The sequence below is a fragment of the Sus scrofa genome, chromosome 1, assembly GCF_000003025.6.
Source record: "Sus scrofa isolate TJ Tabasco breed Duroc chromosome 1, Sscrofa11.1, whole genome shotgun sequence".
Taxonomy (NCBI): Eukaryota; Metazoa; Chordata; class Mammalia; order Artiodactyla; family Suidae; genus Sus; species Sus scrofa.
The window spans coordinates 111,543,669-111,560,751 of record NC_010443.5 but is presented as its reverse complement, the minus strand read 5'-3'; the positions used below and the strand labels follow the sequence as shown (position 1 = coordinate 111,560,751).

The 17,083-nt window shown below is 36.6% G+C and overlaps 1 protein-coding gene across 10 annotated transcripts in view; it reads right to left on the bottom strand.

Moving 5' to 3' along the window:
- The window catches only part of ICE2 (interactor of little elongation complex ELL subunit 2), a 70,993-nt gene continuing 53,910 nt past the window's right edge, over positions 1-17,083 (bottom strand). For 7 of the 10 annotated variants that reach the window (XR_002344664.1, XM_013992913.2, XM_021094409.1 and 4 more), the window contains 4 exons: positions 11,198-11,282; positions 9,626-9,676; positions 5,326-5,584; positions 1-1,461 (listed from right to left, as the gene is read on the bottom strand). Coding sequence is in view for 8 of the 10 variants with exons in the window: in XM_013992913.2 (XP_013848367.1) it covers positions 1,339-1,461; positions 5,326-5,584; positions 9,626-9,676; positions 11,198-11,282 (518 nt within the window). In the remaining 2 variants the exon portion in view is untranslated. Of the gene's footprint in view, positions 1,462-5,325; positions 5,585-9,625; positions 9,677-11,197; positions 11,283-17,083 lie in introns of those variants that run through there. The other 3 variants (XM_001925575.6, XM_021094439.1, XR_002344666.1) reach the window with 3 other exon arrangements.

Here is a 17,083-nt window from a genome sequence, read left to right as displayed (position 1 = left end):
TGGCAAGATGAGGAAATTATATATTATAATACACAATTTTACTAATAATTACTCATTAATTTAAAATATTTTATAACCAATCAAAAATTTTTGAAATAAAACTTGGTAATAAAAAAATACATAACTGTTATTCATAACAACCGAGAAGCTTTCTAGGACTAATTTCTTGTATTAATAAAAAATGCATAGAAAATTCCTAAAAACAAAGCAATACTGTCTTAGATTACAAAGCTTGTATTTTACAAATGATGTACATATTCAGCACACATTAAAGAAGAGGAATACAAAAATTATATAACTCCATCCTCTCTCAAGTCCAAGTTGCCTACAAAACATGAATTGATCACTCCCTTTTCCAAATTCATCTCCACAGTCCTGAAAAATTTAGATTAATCAGTGTAGATGAGGAAAAATAGCTTCTGTTTTACCACACATTGTCAATTGAAATATGAGATTTTTTCTGGAAAACATACTCACCTCTTTGTTTTTAGTAGTGCATTTCAACACTTAGCCAGGATTTGTGCCAAAGATAGAGGCATTCATCACCAAACCTGTTACACCACATATGTTTTTTTTGGTTTGTTTGTTTTTAAACAATCTGATGGCTGCCCAACCAAAAAAACTGTTTACTTGTGGATTTTCAGACACAGAGAGTTTTTTGTTTTGGCCATGCCCATGGAATGTGGAAGTTTCTAGGCCAGGGATCAAACCCTCACCACAGCAATAACAATGCCAGATCCTTAACCTGGCAGGACACCAGGGAACTCCCAGGCAGAGAGTTTTTTATTTTTTATTTTTGGCTTCTGCAATGAAATTTTACCAAGTTTTGAAAGATACTAATTTCATTAACCTGTAGCAATCATCCTTTTAAAGTAGTAATTAACACTGTCTAATGGATCAGAAATAAGGTTTACACAGCTCAAAATTATCTCTGACAGTGGCAAGATTGAAGCTTTGGAGCCAATCTCCAGAGATCACAATACAACTCTAATTATTAACACAATACATAATGAAACATATTGCTCCTGAGAAAAGCAAGTTATTTTCCTATTTGCATCTTTTGGAAAAGCTCTACTATAAAAATATTTTCTTCTCTATTTCCCTGCCACGACAATGTAATATTTGTACATCAGGTGTTAAGAGCCCAACTTTCTATTTTAGTTGGAACACTGCTTCACACAGTCAACACATTTTTTTCAAGGCACTCTAAGAATTCTCAAAGATAGTGAAAGAATATCGATCCTCTTGCCTACAGATCTTTCAGGCATGTTTCCCCTCAAACTTCTCTAAACTGAATGTTGTTATAATGTTTTTTCTTCGTTTTCCAAGGTACAGTCCTTAAGTTATTTTTCTTTTACTTGGAGCCACTCCTTCATTTTCAACTTGCTGAGCAGGCAGGCTTTTGGTTTCCATGGAAACTGAATTCCTGCGGCTGCGGGTAGGCATTCTTGTTCCACCAATCTAAGGGATGAAGCAAAGAACAGGGGCTTCAGATGATTACAACATACTTAAATACAGTCCACTCTATTATTTCCATATGGACTAAGTACCTTGAGAGTGGTCTTTTATATACTTTTAATCCCCAGCCACTTAGCTGCTTCTAAGAAAGCTTTACTCTGACACAGTTTTAAAGTACTAAACTTCCAAATAACAATCAGGGACAGAGATATATCAGGGTAGATGGAGAGAAGTGAAGAGGAAAACCACTCTTTGTGTTAAATTTGGAAGAGTTTAAAAGGTTAAATGGGGGAATGAGGGGTCTTTTGAGCAATGTGCTCAAAATTATTGAAGCCAAAGGGCAGAAGAAAAGATTAGAAATGAAAAATAGGAAGGGAAAGTTAATACAAGAAGGTCAGAGGTGGTAAAGAGGGAGAAGAAATTACGAAATGGAGAAAGGGACAAAGAGTAAGAAAACAGAAGAGTCCAAAAGGAAGAAAGTAAAAAAGAATAAATACGAAGGGAAAGGAAAAGAGAACCCAATTTGAAAGGGAAATTGAGGAGCTGGAAGAGAAGAGAAAGAAAGTGGGGTGGGGGGACTACCGAGGATGGGAAAAGAAGGGAAGTAGGGGTGCTGGTTCTCCCTAAATAGCTCCTCTTCTTTATTAGCACAAGGTGCTACTCAGGCCCACTTTCTAGCTCACAGAGCTTAGGGAAGAGAGAGCATTCTTAGGACACAATCAATCCCATGTTAACTGTAGCCCTGGTGAGGATGAGCTCTGGAAATGCTGTCATCCCCTTGGCCACTGAGAGAGCATGAAATTTTATCTCTTTTTCTGTTTTGTTTTTTGTTTTTGAGCATGAAGTTTTAAAATGGGGTAATGGAGAAAGCCAGGCTGCTGAGAGAAGGACCAAAGTTGTACAGTCTGAAGACATTTCCCCGGAACCTGTCCCATCTGCCTCTATTACTTCTAGTGATCCTGCAGACCTTCTATCTCTTCGCATCTTGTCTAGTGTGTTCCAGACCTGGGAGTGAGGTGATACTGTAATTCCAAACACACACTTTCATATTCCTTATGCAACATACATATTACTAACCATTGCTCCAAAGGGCTCCTGGCTCACTAAGAATGAATCAAACTCCAGCTTCCCTTACTTAATATCTTATCTCTTCAAGGGCATTTTTTGGTGTACAATTAAATGACTAGAAAACAACCAACTTGAATTAGTGTTTCAATTTGCTAATCTCTCTGCCTGAATCTGATGAACTTCTCTATTTTTCTTTTTGATAAACTTTTTTTAAACATAATGATTAGAAAACTGCTGTGAGTTTTATTTATACTACTCCCCATTCAGCTGGTATTTACTATAAAAGAGTATACTGACCACACTCATTTTATCTACTATATTGCAAGCATTTTGACTTTTTCAACTGAGAGATTATATGTGTATGAGTCTGTGTGTATGCGCATGGGGGGGGGTGTGTAATCCATGTTTATTACAAAAGTAGCGGAAAGAGAAAAGGGATAGGTACAGAGCCATTGCAAAAAGTCTAGAATTGGAAGAAGTCAGGAGCAGCACAGCAAACAAATGGGATCCTCCTATTAAGCTCTGCTTAATGCAGAGAAGGCAGATACAGCCTCCAGGGGGGTATCTCTCAGGGTTAGTGCCTAGAGCACTACACAAAGATGAAGTCTGAGTTCAAGTGGACTAGGGACCAAGGAATTAATTGTATTAAAGGCAGAGACATTTATGACATTTTTTTACATCATGAAACATGTAGATGATCTCTGTTTCATATAGATCTTATAATCCCAAGGTTTTCTAAAGCTCTGGTCTTCCTTTGCTGCTAAAGCTGGAATCCCTATCTGTGTTTAGTTTTGGTCGGACTAGAAAGTCGCATTCCCATGGCCTCACAGGAGAAAGACAGGGGTAATTCCTACACAGCATAGGTCTAGAAGTGTAAGAGATCACCGAAAACCTTCCATGGGCTTGGAAAAACATCAAACCAAGCATTGGTTATCTAACTGTCTACTATACCAATGCTAGGCTGTACAACAACCTGGTCCTGGATATCTCACTAAGTATTTGTCCCTGGACTGAATGCATGAAGCATCTTAAAAAACACAAGTCAAAAAATGCTCAGTGTAAACATAATTAAGTTGTTTGTATTTATGCAACCAAATCCTGAAAATATGTAATTGTGCCAAGATATTAAACTTCTCGTTTACACTAAAAAGGAATAAGCCACTCTCACACAGTTAAATATTACAAGTGAAAAACAATAATCAGAGTTTCTAAATTAAAATGAAATCATTCTCCTAGAAATAACATAAATCCTTCAAAAATAGCTTTCATTTATTATTATTTTTTATTTATTTATCTTTTTGTCTTTGTCTTTCCTAGGGCCGCACCTGTAGCACATGGAGGTTCCCAGGCGAGGGGTCTAATTGGAGCTGTAGCCACCGGCCTACGCCACAGCCACAGCAACTCAGGATCCAAGGCACGTCTTCCATCTACACCACAGCTCACAGTAATGCCAGATCCTTAACCCAATGATCAAGGCCATGGATTGAACCTGCGACCTCATGGTTCCTAGTTGGATTCATTAACCACTGAGCCACATCGGGAACTCCTCGATTATTACTTTTAAGTTAAGAAAATGTTGCCTTAGGAGGTTATAAATTACATTTAAACTGGAAATAGCCAAAAAAACTTAGATAAAATGGCTTAAAATAATAATAACTCACATTCTCCATTCTTTAACTTGTCCCAACTATATTTATTTTGGGCCAAAGTTAACTAAGAATATACAAGAAGTAGTAATATCTAAAAGGATCCTCTCTAGTAATAACATTAGGGTGGAGAGTTGAAAAACATAACCTCTGGAAAACAGAAAAACCACTGGAAATTATAAAAAGAAAAAAAAACCCAACACCTCAGTATCCGAATTCAAACTATTTCTCAGAAGGACCTGAGGACATTTACAAATTAATTTAACATAGAAAGGAAAAAAAGAACAGAAAATATTCACAGACTACACAAGTGGGAATATAAGATTTTGTGGGATAAACATGTTAAGACAAGTATAACACTCAGAATACTTTTGACTCAAGATTTTTGGCAGCAGGGAAGGAAAATGCAGTAACTGTGTTACTGTTTACTGAACAGTCGGGTTCCTTTATAGAGAAAAAAACTTTTCCTTCAACTAAATTCAAACTGGATCTTCTTACATGATATAAAGAATGAGGGACACGGTAGAGAGAATCTCTAACCACGGCTTCATAAGAGTTTCCAACAGAGAAATACCATTCAACTGGTATTTCTGGGAAGGAGCCTATAAAGAGCCTAACATTAATTATAACTAAAATACTCAGTTATAAAATACTTAGCATTAAAACACAATTTAGTTCTTAACATTTTATTGTACTTTTAATAAGACACTGCATTCACTAATTACTAACACTTGCTTTTATATTTTTCCATTATAATATTTATCAATTTTTAATTGTACCATAATTTTACTGTATGTATTCTTCTGCAAATTGCCTCAAGTATTTAATGAACTGAAATAGTTTACATAACTTTGCTTTTCACAGGAACATAGGGATTTAACTATGTGGTTACCTTACCCATGCTCTCACTGGGTAGGCTAATAGAATTTTTTTTTAGTTGACTTATAAACCTTACAAAATTACAAAGTTCCACTGACATGACAATTGGGCTCAGTAGAGCATACAGCTTTATCTATCCTTCCTATAGATATTTTTAGAATGGTGCTGTGATTAACATGGCAATGTGGACATTAGGATGAAATATCGTACAGTTAGTGAAACAGAGTAATAATAAACAACCTAATGGAACATTTAATTCCGAAAAAGATCTTACCTTTTGTTGTGTTGTGGGGCCTAGTGACTTAGGTGGAAAAGTACAAGGAATTCGTCCATGATGGATATGATACGGTAATAAGAGACTGGGATCTAATGGGACCCAGGGAACTGAGAGACTGGAAGGTACACCAGGAAGGCCACAGTGTGTTTTATGCAAATTGTATGCCGTTCTAGTAACTTTTCCATCAGACGTCTTGTAGATCAGGAGTGAAGAATCTTCTGCTGCATGAGACAACAAGTAGGAACCTTCCTGCAAGCTAAATCCATACAATGAAACTTAACTCATTGGTTCGCTGTGTCAATTTCAATAGTACTTTCTTTCTTTTTTACTTTATTTTAGTTTTACATCTGGACCCACCGCATAAGGGAAGTTTTTAGGTTAGGAACTGAATCCAAGCCATAGCTGCAAACTATGCCCCAGCTGTGGCAACACTGGATCCTTTAACCCACTGTAAGGGGCTTAGGGAATCAAACCCCTGTCTCCATAGCAACCCAAGCTGCTGCAGTCAGATTCTTAACCCACCACACCACAGTGGGAGCTCCTCAATAGTACTTTTTTTTCCCCCCTAGGGCTGCAAGTGAAGCATATGGAAGTTCCCAGGCTGAGGTCGAATTAGATGCGCAGCGGCCAACCTACACCACAGCCACAGCAACACAAGATCCAAGCCACATCTGCCACCTACACCATGTCACAGCTCAAGGCAACACTGGATCTGTAAGCACTGGATCCACTGAGCAGGGGCAGGGATCAAACCCGCATCCTCATGGATACTGGTCAGGCTCATTTCTGCTAAGCCACAATGGCAACTCCAAGAGCACTTTCTTAATCATGATCTATTACTAAAATTTAACATAATTATGGGAATGGGACACCAAACATTTAGTGGTTCAGTCTCTAAAAACACTCTTATGGCCAAGGAAGATTTAACAGTCTTTTAAACTATTTTCATGCCTTTTCAGCATCTAATTTTGTTCTTACTCCAAAGTTCTGGATATATAAAATTTTCTTTTCACTGTTGCATAAGTTTTCAAAAATTTAATGAGAAGCAGTCTGCTTAATTCGCTAATCCATGAACAACATATATTGAAAAGCTTTTTTTTTTTTTTTTTTCTTTTAATGGCCACAGCAGTGGCATAAGGAAGTTCTTGGGCCAGAGTGAATCCAAGCTGCAGGTACAAGCTATGCTGCAGCTGCGTCAACACTGGATCCTTTAACCCACTGAGGTGGGGACTGAACCTGTGCCTCTGCAGCGACCCGCGCCACTGCATTCAGATTCTTAATCTACTGCACCAGAGCAGAAACTCCAGAAAAGCATTTCATGAGTACAGATATGTACTATTTCAATACAAAACATTTAAATTATTATACAAACACTATACCTATTTTGTATCTAGTAATAGGTGAATAGAGATAGAAAAGTGAATCACTGAGAAGTTTAAAATAAAGTGGCAGTAACAAAGTAACAATCACAATACAATATGAGGGGCCATGAGAATAACAGCAACCAAAGCAGTTCACAGGTACCAAATGTTTATCATGAGTTAACAAGTATTGTACTATTTATATCCATTTTGTCATTAAATCTTCCAGAACAAACCTTGATGGAATAATATTATTAATACCATATTAGAAATACACAGAAATTAGAGATGCTAAGTAATTTGCCATAGTTCTAAGAGGACCTGGATACAAACCAAGGCAGACGAATACCAAAAGTCATACCCTTAATTATGATCCCCTACTCTCACAATAATAAGTTCTATCAAACATCAAATCTAGTTTTCCTTTCTCTTTAAAAAGCTTTAAGGAATTCAGCGTAACAGCATAAAGAGCTAAAAAAAAAAAAAATAAGATTAATATACTGTGCTTTTTTGGGATTTTACACTCCTCTAGATCAAAGGTACTATGGAGGATATCAGTTCTTTCCCACAATACTTCATTAAAAATAAGGAGAAGTCATACTTAAAATGATTTTCCTATACCTGATAAAAGTCACATTTTCATTAATTTTTTAAAAAAGAAAAGTAATAAATGTTGACAAAAGAGGTTCAGAGAGCTATTTTTATCCTCTGGAGAATTTTCCCCGCAAATAATCATTTTCATATTTCCATATGAGGAAATGAAAAATAACTGATCCGACAGTAGGAAAAAGGAACATTTCAAAGATTGAGCTTTTAATCAGTGAAAACATTTTATATTTTTTTTCTTTTTAGGGGTGCACCTGTGGCATATGGAAGTCCACAGGCTAGGGGTTGAACTGGGGCCACAGGTGGCAGCCTAGGCTACAGCCATAGCAACGCCAGATCTGAGCCACACCTGCCACCTACACCACACCTCAAGGCAACACTGGATCCATAAACCACTGAGTGGGGCCAGGGATCTGTGACCTACGCTGAAGTTTGTGGCAATGCTGGATCCTTAACTCACTGAGGGAGGCCAGGGATGGAATCTACAGCCTCATGGATACTAGTCAGGTTCTTAATGCGCTAAACCACAATAGGAACTCTCATAAACATTTTATCCTAATTAACTACCTTCACTAAAAATGAAGAAAGCTTTGGTTTACAGAGAAAAGAATCCATGGAGAAAAAGACACTCCAAGAAGAATATCATAAAAGTGCTACACAAGTGCAATGTATGTAGAATACAAATATCAGCAGGCAGAATAACAGCCTCCTAAAAATATATGTCCTAAACCCTAGAACCTGGGAATATGTTACATTACATGGCAAAGGGGAATTAAGATGGAAATAAAGAGAAATCAAGGTTCCCCATGAGCTGATTTTCAAATATAAGATTTTCCTGGATTATGTTAGTGTGTCCACTGCAACCTTGAGTCCTTAAAATGTAGAAGAGGGAGGCAGAAGAGACCCGGAGGGGGAATCTGTGGATAAAAAAGTGAGAATGACGTGATGTGAGTAGGACTCAACAAAACTGAAGAGGGAGAAAAGGAAGAGGGCCACAAGCCAAGGACTGCAGGTGTCCTCTAGAATATACAAAATCAGGGAAACAGGCCACATCTAGAGCCTAGAGAAAGAAGGAAGAAAAATGACACCTTGATTCTAGTCTGAGGAGACTGGTTGGACTCCTGACTCATCAAATTGTAAGATGATAAATTTGTGTTGTTTTACAACATTAATTTTGTGGCAATTTGTTAAAGCTGTAGTAGAAAACTAATACACAAAATTCAGATATTGATAATAAAATTTCAAAAAGCACCTGGCCAATTTCATGTTTAAGCATGGTACTTTACAAGAAGAATGAAATATATAAAACAGAAATCCTGCCACAGAATCACAAAATCTCAGAACTGAAAAGTACCTAGGAAATTACTGAACTCAACACCATCATTTTATAAATAGGGAAACTGACATCTATCTAGTTGCATAATAAAGTTAAGCAGAAGAGTTAGACCTTTGAGCTTTTTGACATTCATTCAAACTCTTAAATTGTTTTTAGTTTATCTCTGGGTAAGGATAACAGAAGGAATGTGAAAGTTCATATAATGAGATAGTTTAATAAATGATCACGGCACAACCTACATTCTACGATTTGCTATGGACCTAATGACTTTTGATGACTAGCTCTATATTGCCTCTTTATCCTGAAAATGTAAACAATATAGTTAGGGAAGGCTGAAAAATGTTTCCCCAGGATACTGACCATATTCATTTATTTTATAACTGGATGTTTGTACCTCTTATGGTCAGTAATACTGTAATAACTTTATATGGGGACAGATGGTTACTAAACTTATTGTGATCATTTCATAATGTATCCAAATGTCAAATCACTATGTAGTATGCCTGAAATTAACATAATATTGCACATCAACTATATTTCAATTAAAAAAGAAATGAAATACAGGTAGTCACTAGATGATGAAAAATCAAGGGAAGGAAACAACTGTCCTCTGAGAGCCTCCAAAGGAGCCAGCCCTGCTGACACAAGTTTAGTCCAGTGAAAACGACTTCAGATTTTTGACTTCTAGAAATAAAAGAAGGTAAATTTGTGTTGTTTTAAGCCACTAAGTTTGTGGTAATTTGTTATCGCAATAATAGGAAATCCTTAAAATAGCCTTAGAGAAAAATGTAACTGTAAAGCCCATACTTGCCAGATGCTATTATATCACCTTCCTATTTATATTTTCCCAATTTCAACTTTAATCAAATAGAATAAATCTTTTATTTCTAGGTTACTTTTCATCTATTCCTAACAACATATATAACATAAAATTTCTATGAATTGTCATCCAAGAAAATTAGACATAACACAAAAATGCCCCCCAAATACTTACCTGCTTAATTTTCTTAGAATGTGTTGGAGGATGTTAAATAAACTTGAAATCCTATTAAAAAGAAAAAATTTACACAAAATTACCGACAAAAAAAAAGAAAATTAGCGACAAAAAAACTTACTCTTAACAATTATAGCTCCTCAGGAAGAGAAATGTCTTCACCAGTAAAAATAGTAAAAACAAAAGATAAAATAATGTAAAAGACAGAATACCCAAATTTATTTCTAAATTGATTCAATTTTAATATTTACTTATTTTTGCTATTTTCTAGTTTCTTTTCAAAATCCTGAAGTATTTGGATTTTGTGAGTGAGAGCAGTTGTAAAGAGATCACTATTTTACATTCAAATTATAAACTTTTTAAAAAGTTCATAAGTTTTAAGCAGAAGTAATCTTCAGAAGAATTTGCCTTTCAGAGATAGTGGTGGTAAACTGCAAAGAAACTGCTACTGATTTAGTATCTCTTCTAGGCTGAAAATCATTCCCTTTACTATTTATTTTAAAATGATTTTCCTGTGCTATACAGTAGGTTCTGTACAAATTAATCTGTGTTATAAATTAATCATCTAATTTATCCTAATATGTAAATGTTATTCCTACCTTTCCAATTATCCCCTGATTAATGAGAACCTACTGCATAGCACAGGAAAATCTACTTAATAGACTGTAATAACCTATATGGGAAACAAGAATGAATGTATTTATATGTGTGACAGATTCACTTTGCTATATATCTGAAACTAATACAACACTGTAAATCACCTTAGTCCAATAAAACAAAATAAAAAAAAATGGTTTTCACTGAGAGGTAGAACAGGCATTGAGTAATATATGGAAAAGCTTTTCTGTTCACAGATAGAATAAAAAGTTACGTCTCAAAAGAAGCAATCCCTTATAACAGAAGTAGGTGTTTTGAAATACAAGCAGAGAATTAAAGTTTGAATCTGGAGCCTTCAAAAACTGTGAGAAGCCCCAAATCTGAATCTATGGAACTAATAAAAGGACAGTTTCCCATCCTTAGTGGTGAATCAAACATATGAACTACCAAGGCTGTCATCCTAGCTTAGTTGTAAGCTCTGGGGAAAGTCACTCAAAGTCCCAGATTCCTCATATATAAAATGGAGGCAAAACTACCACTAGTTCGTCCTGGGAAGCTGTGAAAAGCAAACTCAAGTCATTTGAACCCGATGCAAAGTAATGGTTGGTAGAAGAGCAAATTCCCACAAGTTAGGATGTTGAAATGAGTATATACAGTCCTGAGAGCTAAGGGTGGAACAGTCCTATTCATCTTCCCACCCCTGAAAAGGTGGGATGTGGGCTCCTGTATACCTCCAGGATGGAAGAAGACTCCTCTGTTGTTCTAGCCTCCTTTGTTTTAAGTAGAAACAATCTGGAGGTGGAAGTGATTAATGTGAAACAGATCACAAAGTGGATCAGGGGAAGCCTCATGTATAAAAAGACTGAAAGTCTTGAAAATAAGTAATTTAAACTTAGCCAGTATTTAGAGGTAACACAAAATTAGTGATCATATTAACAAGTTCTTAAATTCCTGCCACAAAGTGAAGTTGCTTACTTAAGTGCTGAAAGTTTTTCTTTTAATTCTTCTGAGGTAATTTCTTCCAGCAGGAAAAGCTTTGAAGTAAATGCATCAATATGTCCTAAAATAAAAGATCAAACTTAAAAAAAACTTCAATATTTTTTAAAGTTATGTAGTCTCTTGAAAGATGTTTTTACAAAATTCTAATAACTGCAAATCAACTTTATGTTCTAAAAAGGAGAAATACACATTTTATTACATTTATTAAGTAAAGCTACAGCTCAAAATAACATTAGGAGTTCCCTAGTGGCTCAGGATCCCATGTTGTGAGTGCTGTGACGTGAGTTCAATCAGTGGCCCGGGAACTTCTGCATGCGGCAAGTGTGGCCAAAAATAAAAATAAACAAGAAAAAATTAACATTAAAAGTCAGATCATACAAGAAATATGGGAGTTCCCGTTGTGGTTCAGCAGTTAATGAACCTGACTAGGATCCATAAGGACACAGGTTCAATCCCTGGCCTCGCTCAGTGGGATAAGGATCCAGCGTTGCCGTAAGCTGTGGTGTAGATCGAAGATGTGCCTCAGATCCTGGGTTGCTGTGGCTGTGGTGTAGGCTGGCAGCTACAGCTCCAATTGGACCCCTAGCCTGGGAACCTCCATATGCTGTGGGTGTGGCCCTAAAAAAACAAACAAAAAGAAATATGTATTAATTCTAAAACATGTGCTGGATGTAGAAAAATTTATACATACCACACCAAAACAAAAACAAAAACAAAAAACTCTAACCCCACAATTTAAGGAAAACAACTGTTAAAAAAGTAGTATCTAATTCCTATTAAAGCTTCATTTTTACTGAAATAAAACATTTAGAGAAATATGTACCTATTATGAAAGCAAGCAGATAAAGTTAAATTTATAGTTTGGGCATGCTCTACAGATTTCTAAGACACACCTGGCTAAAATAAAAATTAGACTATAAACATCAAGATTAATTATTCACAATAATCAACACATGTGAATAAGCTAAGTGTCAATGTAATAATGGATAAAGATGTGATAGACATACATAAATGACAAATAATTCATCCTTAAGAAAAAAGGAAATCCTTTCAAAGAGAATGGTCTTTGAGGGCATTATGCTAAGTGAAATAAATCAGAGAGAGAAAGACAAACACTGCATGTATCACATACAAAGAATGCGAAAAAAAGTCAAACTCATAGAAACAGTAGAAAAGTGGGTCCCAGGGGTTGGAGGCTAAAACGGTACAAATTTTCAGCTATAAGACAAACAAGGTCTGAAGATTTGATGTCTAATATGGTGGCTATAGTTGATAATACTGTATTGTATAATTGAAATTTGATGAGAGTAGAACTTAAATATTCTCATAAAAATTACAAATATGTGAGGTGATGAATGAGTTAATTTAACTAGACGGGAGGAATCCTCTTACAGTGTACACATATAACAAATCACCATGGTGTACGCTTTATTTTTAATTTCTTTTTAATTTTTTTAATTATTATTATTTTTCTTTTTTTGGCTGCCCTGAGGCATATGGAGTTCCCAACCAGGGATCAGATCCAAGCCACAGGTAGGACCTAAGTGGCAACTGTGGCAAGATCCTTAACCCACTGTGCCAGGAGAGGATTAAACCTGCATCCCAGTGCTCCCAAGATGCCACCAATTCCCTTGTGCCATAGTAGGAACCCCTATTTTTATATTTAAGGCTTCACCCATGGCATAAGGAAGTTCTGCGGCCAGGGATCAAATTCGAGTAGCAGCTGTGACCAATGCTGGATCCTTAACCCACTGCACTAGGCTGGGATTGAACCCACACCACCACAGAGACAATGAGGATCCTTAACACGCTGCACCACAGTGGGAACTCCATGATGCACACTTTAAATAGCTTACCTTTTTGGGGGTGGGGGAGAAAGTGGGGGCATGCAGGAGTTCCCAGGCTAGGGATGGAACCTGTACCAAAGCAGTGACTGCAGACCCTGCAGTGACAATGCTGGATCCTTAACTCACTGCGTCACAAGGGAACTCCATTTACTCCATTTCACAATCTTATTAGCTATACCTCAATAAATTTTAAGAAAACATTTTTAAAATTAATCACACCATAAGATTTCCTATGGTTTAGAAGAAACCATAACAGTCTTCTCAAAGTCTTTCTTACAAACATGTCCTAACTCTAGAATTCCAAAACACAAAATAGCAAATTCTCAACATTATACTTTCATTTAAAAAAAACAATGGGTGTTCTAAAACAAAACAAGCTGAGATACAACACTAAGGCCCTGAAATGTCCTTATGAAGTAATATAAAAGATAGCTCTTACTCAAATGTTATATAACCATGTCAATACAACAGCTGTTATTGTACCATAGCTAATAAAATATCAATAGTGTAAAAGTATAATACTCACCAATGCTGAAAATACCATTTTATTCTTAAAAAAAATTTAAGCTTCTTATATTTACTTATCAAAACACAAGACCTGGAAAGGCGACATCAGTCATTGTGCAACAAAAAATGCACATAATTTAATATTGCATTTTCTTATCTAGCCTGCCCTATTATGTGCTTTGTGCTCATAAAAAGGGTAAGAAACATTTTACCAGACACTTTTCTTCTAAGACAATAAATCTATTTCTCCCACGCCTACTTATTCTTTCCTGTGCCAAGTTTCAGTTTCACCACTGCATTTCCAACACTTATTATAGAGCGACGTTTCTAATAAAAAGGACACATTTTAATGGTTTAATAACTGCAGAAAGGAAATATTAAGTACAATAAAACATTTTTAGATATTTACTAAACATGTCTTTGAGGAAACGCACTAAGAGTTCTTATCTTTTTAGATAAGAACAATGAAAAGAATGAATTATATGTCAAATACAGTTAGTAAAAATTTACAGGGAATACCATACAAAGTGATAGGAGAGCCCGTTTTCTCAAGAAGTCTATAATTCTCAAGAAGTCAGGGAGTTCCCGTCGTGGCGCAGTGGTTAACGAGTCCGACTAGGAACCATGAGGTTGCGGGTTCGATCCCTGGCCTTGCTCAGTGGGTTAACGATCCAGCGTTGCTGTGAGCTGTGGTGTAGGTTGCAGACGCAGCTCGGATCCCGCGTTGCTGTGGCTCTGGCGTAGGCCGGTGGCTACAGCTCCAATTCAACCCCTAGCCTGGGAACCTCCATATGCCGCGGGAGCGGCCCAAGAAATAGCAACAACAACAACAACAACAAAAAGACAAAAGACAAAAAAAAAAAAAAAAAAAGAAGTCTATAATTCTCTCACTACTGGGGTATTTTAACTTGTGGGCCTCAAATGAGTTATAAGTTTGCTTGAGATATTTATCTCCTAAGGCCTTGGGGCAGCTGAGCAAAGCTTGGAATGGCAAGAACTTCCTGGCTATTATCACTTGGCAATGAGCAATCGCTTTTGTATATCATAGTGTGCTACCCAAATATTTTTTATGTGTGTCAAGATTGGGAAGGCTATATAATACAAATAAAGGCTTTATATACATGCACACATTCATACATATATACACACACATGCATACTAATACACATAGGCAATACTTACTTTGCATACAGTATGGGATGATAAAAATAACCATAGCCAAAACTATGCGTTTTAATAATCAATGGGAAAAATTATGTTGTTCCATTACTTTTAACATTTTTATCAGAACATTATAAATCCCCCAAGAATTAGAAATGTATAGAGAAATGATAAAATAGTAAAAAGTTATCTTTTTTAGTTTACTGTAATTTAAAAAATTAAAAACACTGAGAATTTACGGGTATTATTTCACTATAGAAAACTTATCAAGAGCATAGGAGTTTCTATTATAGCTCAATGGGTTAAGGATCCAACACTGCCACAAGCTGCGGTGTAAGTAACAGGTGTGCCTTGGATCTAGTGTTATCATGGCTGTAGCACAGTCCACAGCTGTAGCTCCCATTTGAACCCTAGTCCATAAACTTCTGTGTGTCACAGGTGCAGCTATAAAAATAAAAACTTATCAAGAGCAATTTGAACAGTGCTTGTCGCTTTTTCCTGGCACAACTTGAGAGTTAGCAAGCATCTTTTCTATACCTGGTGAACTGTCACTTCTTGGATCTGTTTCCAACATTATATCCTTTGTGCTTTTAATGTCATGAAATATCTCAAGAGTTCCTTTAATATAAAATACTATGCCAGTGTCAGTTCTTCATCCTCTGTGTCACAAGCACTTTCCTCATTTATGTCAGTAAGTTCGCCTTCACTAAGTTTCTCTTGTGACATATCTAGTCTTCTGAACTGAAGCAGTGTCAACATTTCTACTGCCAGCTGTTTCTTCTGTAATTCCATTTATGTTCAATTTGAATTTTATTTCCAGCAGCATCATCTTTTGTTTCTTTGCTGTGTTTTAATCTTTGTTGGCCAATTCCCTTTTCTGATCATCCACTTTCAGAAAATGTCACGAGTCACTGGGAGACAAGAAGAGAACACAACTACATATTTTACTCTCTATGCTTGAACTCACCAACATGTGCACAGTGACCAACCACTGATGACTTTGAAAGAAGTGACACAACCATGGTCACTGGTCATGATGTGCATCTGTTATTTATGTAGCGATCTGTGGACTGCAAAGTCAGTAGTGAAGTTTGCGCTTTACGCAATTACTTGGTTAATATTCTTCCTAACTAAAATTTATGTATATCAGAATTGTGCCAAGGACTGCCTGTATGTCAACTATACAGAACTGAAATGTATTAGAGGACTGGAAAGTAGATAGAGAAGTTGTGATAAGACGACTTTGGGAATTTTCTTTAAGGAGTACATTTTAATGTTTTTATGGTACGAAAGGATAAAAAGAATATTGCAATCTAGGGGAAGAGAACATATTCACAGCAAAGCTAACAACCAACCAACAAAAATCAATATGTTTATTTTACCTGAAAAAGAGACAACGAGCTACAGAACAGGTACTCAAGGTGTGGTCCCTGTACTAGCAATATTAGCACCAGCTGGAAATGCCAAGTGTTAGGTCCCAATCCAGACCTACTGAATTAGACATTCTAGAGTTAGGCCAATGATCTTCACTTTTTTTTTTTTTTTTTTTTTTTGTCTTTTTAGGGCCATACCCTGTGGAATATGGAGGTTCCCAGGCTAGGGGTCAAATTGGAGCTACAGCTGCTGGCCTATGTCACAGCCACTGTGACACGGGATCCTAGCCTTGTCTGCAAGCTACACCACAGCTCACGGCAACACAGGATGCTTAACCCACTGAGCGAGGCCAGGGATCGAACCCGCATCCTCATGGATACTAGTCGGCTTCTTAACCTGTTGAGCCACAACAGGAACTCCCAACGATCTTCACTTTAACAAGCCCTGTTAATGATTCTGCTGTACAATCAAGTTTGAGTATTGCTGAATTGGAGTCCTGGGAACCAATATGTTCTTCAAATAAATAAACCATGTCTTATATCATCTGTGTGTCATAAGATACCCTCTATCTGAACGTCTCAATTACATACATAACCTCTACCCTACTATCTAAAAAAGATCTAATGTACTGGTTCCCAACTTTGATTTCTGAAAAGAAATGGTTTTAAATTTCTTTGAAATATTGAGATCAGGAGTTCCCATTACGGCTCAGCCTGTTAAGAACCACAGAGTGTCCGTGAGGATGTGGGTTGGCTCTCTGTCCCACTCAGTGGGTTAAACATCCGGCATTGCTGCAGGCTATGGGGTTGGCTGCAGATGCAGCTTAGATCTGGTGTTGCTGTGGTGTAGGCCAGCAGCTGCAGTTCCAATTTGACCCCTAGCTTGGAAACTTCCATATGCTGCAGGTACGACCCTAAAATGGAAAAAAATAAAATTGAGATCATAGGGATGGGCAGGGAAAACTGACAATGAA